General features: G+C 37.2%; 1 protein-coding gene across 4 annotated transcripts in view; it reads left to right on the plus strand.

The window, feature by feature from the left end:
- DDX6 (DEAD-box helicase 6) overlaps window positions 1–7201 on the plus strand; it is a 34685-nt gene extending 27484 nt beyond the window's left edge. For all 4 annotated transcript variants that reach the window (XM_045556341.1, XM_045556338.1, XM_045556340.1 and 1 more), the window contains exons 12-14: window positions 993–1094; window positions 1631–1813; window positions 2851–7201. In XM_045556341.1, coding sequence (XP_045412297.1) covers window positions 993–1094; window positions 1631–1806 — 278 coding nt within the window. In that variant the 3' untranslated portion in view covers window positions 1807–1813; window positions 2851–7201. The remainder of the gene's footprint in view (window positions 1–992; window positions 1095–1630; window positions 1814–2850) is intronic.
- Window positions 7202–7530: the final 329 nt, after the last annotated feature.

Genomic DNA, 7530 nt, shown 5'->3' on the forward strand with positions numbered 1-7530 from the left:
CGGGCGCAGTGGCTCATGCCTGTAATCCTAGCACTCTGGGAGGCCGAGGCGGGCGGATTGTTTGAGCTCAGGAGCTTGAGATCAGCCTGAGCAAGAGCGAGAACCTATCTCTACTAAAAATAGAAAGAAATTAGCTGGACAGTGAAAACATATAGAAAAAATTAGCCGGGCATGGTGGCACATGCCTGTAGACCCAGCTACTTGGGAGGCTGAGGCAGAAGGATTGCTTGAGCCCAGGAATTGGAGGTTCCTGTGAGCTAGGTTGACGCCATGGCACTCTAGCCCGGGCAACAGAGTGAGACTCTGTCTCAAAAAAAAAAAAAAAAAAACGTGTTCTAGGAATATACTCCAAAATTTTCTAGCAGAATATTAAATTGGCTAATTTATAAAAATCAAGAGCTATAAAATATCTTACATAATTCTAGTTTATCTTGCCTTTCTGCCTTATATCTGAAAGGATAACTAATATAGATGTGAATTTGTATGTTTACATTTATTTTATCAACAGACCTGACCTTTAAATATGTTGAGGTACTCAAAATATCTGATTTAGTGGAAAGGATACTAGACTCTTAGGGCTTTAAGATTAGCATCCAAGTCCTCATTTTTTTTTTTAACCTCTAATCATGTGACTTTTGGTAAGTCATATTTTCTATTTTATGCTGTTTCTGTGGTCTGTAAAGTGGCATGCTTTATAAATTAACTTGTAAATATGTTACAGTCAATTCATTCAGGAGATATTTGTTAATATGCAACAAATATTTACTCTTTGCTAGATACTTAGATGCTACAAAAATATCTATACTCTCCAATTTTATGTATATCATACCATAATTTTTAAAAGTATATGTTATATATGCATTTGAATAACTGAAGGAAATTAGTAAATTTAGGTTACACTAGAAATATACATTAGAGTATTGTGGCATCAAGAAGCATGTCCAAATTCAAAGATACAGTGAAAATTTTCTTTTCTTTTCTTTTTTTTAAAGATCTGTTTACCCGAGGTATTGATATTCAAGCTGTGAATGTGGTAATAAACTTCGACTTCCCAAAGCTGGCAGAGACCTATCTCCATCGTATTGGAAGATCAGGTGAGGAAAAAGGAGGGAGATGTTCTTGGTAGAAGTTGTTTTTTGAGATGTGTAACCACTAAATTTCCTTTGTGAAATACAGTTTGATAGCTATGAGAAAAGTGAATTAACACTAATTCAGTTTGGTGTTTAAGACTAATTTCTAATTCTTCTAAGACATTTATTAAGAAAAGTTAAAAATAACTTTGTTCTTAATTTGAGATGAAATTAACACAGGAGAACGTCTGTCTACTCATTAGGTAGTACAGTCTGTAACTATATTATTTAGTGTATGTATCTAGGCAGCTGTTGATGCAGGTGAGCATCCATTTTGTCATTTGAAAAGGTAAAATAAAGCACTACTTTGGGCTGTGAAACTGGAAGTTGTAGGGTAATTTGTGCATGAAGAGAGACCCTAAGAAGTGGTTTTGTATACTCAGAATGGTACTGAACAGAAATATCAATCCTGTGTGGTTTTGCCACTAATAGACGTGCACATGCACATTGATTTTCATATTTAACTCATCTTTTAAATTTCTAAAAAATTTTTTTGTTAGGTCGCTTTGGTCATCTTGGCTTAGCCATCAACTTGATCACATACGATGATCGCTTCAACCTGAAAAGTATTGAGGAGCAGCTGGGAACAGAAATTAAACCTATCCCAAGCAACATTGACAAGAGCCTATATGTGGCAGAATACCACAGCGAGCCTGTAGAAGATGAGAAACCTTAACAAGCATGTGCGTACCTGACAGAATAGCTAAGTGGAACCTGTAAATAAAGGAAGGAAATCAAGATCCTCTTCCCTAGGGGGAAATACAGTGTCGACCATATATGATGGTAGTATAGGGTAAAAACACCCATTGGTGTAAATAACAGATATCTCTTGGGTGAGGTTATAGTCTCATTAAAGAATCTAAATGCTGTTCTTGAATGCAGCTTCCTGAGTAATGTGATGAGTGAGTGATACTTAAGATAAATTCAGCCCCTAAAATAATGAAAGCAAAAAAGAATCTTAAGCAGTTTTGAATATAAAAATATTTTCTGCTGTTGCCTTTTCCTTTTTCACTCAGTCATCCCTCTATATTTGACATTTCCTTTTAATTTCTAATGGGTAGGTTAAATCAGGTAAGATTACCTATAATACCCTATTACCAAATGTGTAATCAGGTTATGAGGATGGCTACATTTTTAAAATGCATACTCTGATTTTCTGCACACCCTTGCCTTTGATCTTTTGATGACTGTTGGGCTCTGGTTAGAAATGTGCAAAACAAGCCTCAACTTAAGTAAGGTAGGCTATTTCAAAGTTTTTCCTAAGGAAAATTTGATCTGACAAATGATAGTTTCCAAATTACAGTGAACATCTTACCAATTATTGTTGCTTAAAGAATTTTTAAATTATTCATTTCACTTTAACTTTTTTTTCCTAAGTGAAGTGTCATACACAAAACCCTTGAACAAACACAAAACCTAGCCAGTGTTTACTAGTACTTTGGCAGAGTGTTCGGTTTGTGTAAGGTAATTTTTTTCCCCCTTGATTTAGTTCTTATGTATGAGGGCTGCCTGCTACCAGAACATTCAGGCTCTTATTCTATCTCAGGGATGCCTAGCAGAAATTGCTTAATCCTAACCATTAGATTCTATAGTAGGCAAAGGTTCAGTAGACACTACTATTAGTAGAAAGAGCATTTGATGTAAGGATTGTGAAACCATTTATCCTAGTTTGTATTGCTTTCACGCATGTTAATGTTAGATTTCTTCCCTCTTTCTTCAGGCTTTGACAAACTACAGGAGGATCGTTGGATCTGTGACACATCGTTTGTGGGGGGGATGCTCTTCTCTTTGTGGGTTTTTCATCTTCTTTTATTTTGGAACTATGAAAACTTAAAAGAGCTCAGACATTTTTTTCTTTTTTTAACTGGTGAAGAGAAAAAAAGCTGAAAAGAAGGAATATACCTTTTTTGTTCCACTTGTTTGCACTGTGTGCTGACTGAACATTAGTTGCACTAACTGCTGGTTTTTTAAAAAATGTTTTCTGGGGAAAGGGGACAAGGAAGGAGGAGAAAGAAGAGAAGGGGAGAAACCCTAAAAAGAGAAGAATCTTGATGAACACACAAGCTTGTCTGCGATTTCAAAATTCTCCAACAGCTGACTCTCGAGTGCATTTCAACTTCTCCCTGATTACTCATCCGTTTTTTAAGCCTGAAGAGCTTATTACTTATTTGTGCGAAGTGCCTTATGCTATGAGACCATTCAGAATATCATCTTTTAGACACAGCCCAAGGAATCAACAATAGTAATTCTTTCCTTTTTACTTTCTTTTTTTTCTTTTAGAAATTTTGTCTTTTCATTTTGGTTTCAAGTTGAAGTCTCTCTCTCCCCTTTCTACCCAATACTCAAGCCCAGGGCTGGAAGATGAAACTTATTAATGTTAAACATCATTTTCTTTTTCTTTATGTGGAGGAGTTGATATGCAATTGCAGTTCATCCGCACTGTAAATACATGTATTTAAAAAAAAATCCCAAGTAAAATTTCTTCTGGGCTGAGTAGATAAAACATCATCACTCCCAAAGGAAAGAGCAGTCTATCATTGCAGGAGCCATATGACAAGCCTTTGTGCTCTATAGCAGAACACTAAAGACTGGTTTACATACGCCTCCTTTAGCAGTATGGCACTTGATGTGTAGACATGTCAGAGCCTTGACCCTCTTTCCTCTGTGGCAAAGTGTTGTCCCATAGAAAATTGGGTGTGTATACTTGTATAAACTTTGTAAATAAGTTTTTTTCTGGGTTCATATATATATATATACATATATATATTTTTTTTTGGATGAAGGTTGCTGGGATTAAGGGGATTAGAGTGATTATGGGAGCAGCTAAAGATGAGAGGGGCTCAGTTTTCCGCAACACTAAATTCTAAAAAGTACTTTGGCCTCTTGCTATAGAGAGCAGATTCTACGGGACCCTGTGTTAGAAAAGGGACTCAGAAGTCTGGGATGTACTGTTTGCTGCTACACTGTCTTATTTAGTACCTTTAGAAGAGGCTTACCAGAGAAAACAAGGAAACTTCAAAAAAATCTATAATTCAAGATGTTTTTTTTGAGAAGCTCTCTGATTTTGCTTCTTCCCCCTTAACTAAATGCTTGAGGAATTTTTCAAGCTCTGCAAAAGGGGGCAAAGATTAATCTACCTTGCAGTATGGAATTCTATTGAGTGGCAGTGTCTTTGAACAGTATATGTATAAAGCATGGATTTGCATTTCAGAATATTTAGCCAGTACCAGCTTTGGTAACGTTAGCAGTTCTGGAACTTGATTTTCTGTGGATTGTCTCCTTCAGTGTGTAAATGTGTTGCCCTCTGCCTACCTGGATACGTAAACTTATGCAGAAATGGGCAACCCCTGAGAGCTGTTAACTTTCGTGCTACAGAAAGCTGCTTGCCATCCTCTTGCGTTGTGAAAAGAATTATCTGTCATTTTGCACTGTAAATTGCTGGCAAATGCTTTACAGTTGATAGTGTTGCTTTAAATTGTGCCCCTCCCAACATGCTTGATGTTTGGCCTGATCTCCAGGCAAAAGGAGTGAGACGAATCAAAACCAGTGAACTTTTTTTTTAAATGTTTTTAATTCCCTTTTAACCCAGTATACTAGGTCAATCAGGAGGCATGGGGGGAGCAAAAAGCAAAATTTTTTAAGAATTGATTTCCATATCCCATTGTTTTTCAAAACCCTAAGATACTACACAATAAGTCCTACATATGCTTTCAAGCTTTAACTCATCTGGACAAAAAGCAGTTACTTGAAGTTGCTTTTTTGACTCTGCCTAGTTCTAAGCAAAACTATTTGTGACTCATGCATAATTCCGTGGGAATCAAAATCCTGCAGATGCCTCCTGATTAGACATAGCCCTAACTCCTTTAACAACTGTAGCAAGGGCTGCACAGTACAAACCCAAAAAAAAAAACCAAGCTCATTTATTTGGAATTCAAGTCACATATGTTCTGACCAGTCTATATTGGTTACTAAATACAAACCCTAATTAAGGAAGTAACTTTTTCCAGGGAGGGTGGGAGGGAATTTAAAAGGCATCAACTTTTGACCAAAAAAAAAATCTTGCCCTTGTACTGATGCAGCTCTCTTTCTCCCCCACCTTTTGTGAGATAAGAGGGATCATTCATATAGCAGAAAAGGAGCATAAATGCAATTTTGTATCTTGCTAGAGAGCGTGTGGGTGACTAAAGAAGAAGCGCAGTCTTTGCCAACCTTAGACTGCTCTGCCTAGTGCCACATGCCTGTGGGTCCCTCTTAAAGCACAGACTTAAAATTGAAAGTATTACTGAAGTACAGCCTCTGATGAGGAGTGGCACTTAAACTATCTGGGACACCACTATTGGACACAGTCTTATAGAGGCAGGTGTCCAGTGTTGGTGCTTGACTCTTGAATAGGAATTGTTAAGATGGAAAGATGCTCTAAGGACTAGGTCAAAGCCTGGTCTTTTTTTTTTTTTTTTTAAATCCCTCCTAATACCATTATAAGGAGCATTGTTACTACTGGAAATCATTTTCAGATTCTTTCCAATATCAGGTGGTATTTTTGGTTTTTTTAAAGTAATGGTAATGTCTTTCCAGTGGTTCATTTGGATGAGAACTAGTCCCTATTTTATAATGGCATCCAACTCATGGTTTAGCTGTGGTTGTCTAGTTGTGTAATGGGTTATGGACTGTTACACACCTTGCCACTCTAGACCTATATTTTTTTCTCTTCCCATATGTTCTGATGGGGATAGAAGCTTTTTTACCTTTTTCTCTGAGGAGTGGAATAAATTCATTCTAAAATTACCTTTCATAGAAAGAAGTAAAGGAGAGGGAAACCTGAATATACCTCTAAATTATTTTCAAGTCGGTCCCAGCATCATAAAATGGGTTGGCCCAAAGGGGGGCGGGATGGTTATCAGTATTTGTTTTCAGAATGAGATGAGAGCATCTTTCCTATGTCATGTGCTTTGTGTTTGATACCATCACGTTTGGTTAGAACAAGACAACTTAGCACAAAGCTTGAGTGTAAACTGTTGGAATCAAAACATCTCATTCTGATCATTTGTTTTAATTTTTTTCTTTTCTTTTTTTTTTTTTTAATAGGGGTGGGAGGGAGGGTACTTTGCCCCAAAAGGGAGGGTGTTGTCTGCACTAAGGATTTAGAAACACTTTGGAAGCTCATAACCTCATAAGAAACTGCCTTTAGCCACACTTCTGACCTTCTAGATGAGTAACAGAAAGATGAAATAAGTTCTTGGGAATTAAGCCATGTTGTTTTAATTTGCTACTTTTTTCAGCATTCTTTGTATCTTTAAATTTGTTGTGGAATCATTTTTTTGCCAAATACCTTTGTCAAGCAAAATTATTGGCCACATGGGAGCTAAAATAAGTCAGCTTTTTGGTGAACTTCAGTGGACTTTGGTGAGCTTGCAGTTCTACTTTATATCCTTAAAGGTAGTTTTTTAAAAACTCCCAAAGAAAATCTACTGTTTTCTGATCTAAAAACTCATCTTTGGGGTAAAGAGTTAAGTGTCCAAAGGTTGTCATAGTTCATGAGGTCAGAGGGAGCTAACCTGGCACGTGGACTCTGCCCCTCCACAGCTGACAGATTCCAGCAGAAGTGTATTTAAATTCTCCAGTAGACATGCTGGGCAGGGAAAGGGAGGGGGTAGGGCTGGGTTATTAAGATACAGGCTGCTGTATTTTAACCATTGGTTTCGGGGGAGGGGTGCTTGGAGAAAACAAAGTCACTGTTCCCTTTTTTGAAACAAAACAACGGAAAAAATTTATTTTTTGTTCAGGAAAAATAGGAGAGAATTCCAATGTCCCTAGCCACAAGGGACAAGTTCCACTGAGAAGTGAACAGTGGGAACTCAAAATTTTGAAAACATTTGGGGAAAGGGAAAATTGGCTTTCTGTTAATTGGCAAATGTTCCAGTAGGGCTCTGTTTTTGTTGGGATGTGTTATGTTATATGTACACATATATGGACCAGAGTCTTCTGCTGAGTTTATAAGGTTCAGAAAAGATGGTTGGTAAAATCTTGGTTTTTGTTAATTTATCTCAATAAAAGCCCACTGGAACTCCAAATATGTGTGTGTGGTATGTCTTTAGCAGCAGCCTGTGTATATAGGAATCTGAGTTTGAAAGCATTTTACTAAAGTACAATGGTGTAGCATTCTCAACATTATTCCTGTGAGCACGGTTAAATAAAAGTCTTGGTCCATCTAGCCTAGATGTCCCACCATACACTGTAAGTTTTCAAAGCCTAGAGAACTGAAGATACTCAGTTGGGAAGGAGAGATGTTGGTCCATGATCTATTTTCAGTAACGATCACCTCCCATAAGAATTGATCTCACATGTAAAGCGGAACACACGCACAAAAACGATACTACAACATATGGAATTCCTATGCTGA

Source organism: Lemur catta, chromosome 7, assembly GCF_020740605.2.
Source record: "Lemur catta isolate mLemCat1 chromosome 7, mLemCat1.pri, whole genome shotgun sequence".
Lineage (NCBI taxonomy): Eukaryota > Metazoa > Chordata > Mammalia > Primates > Lemuridae > Lemur > Lemur catta.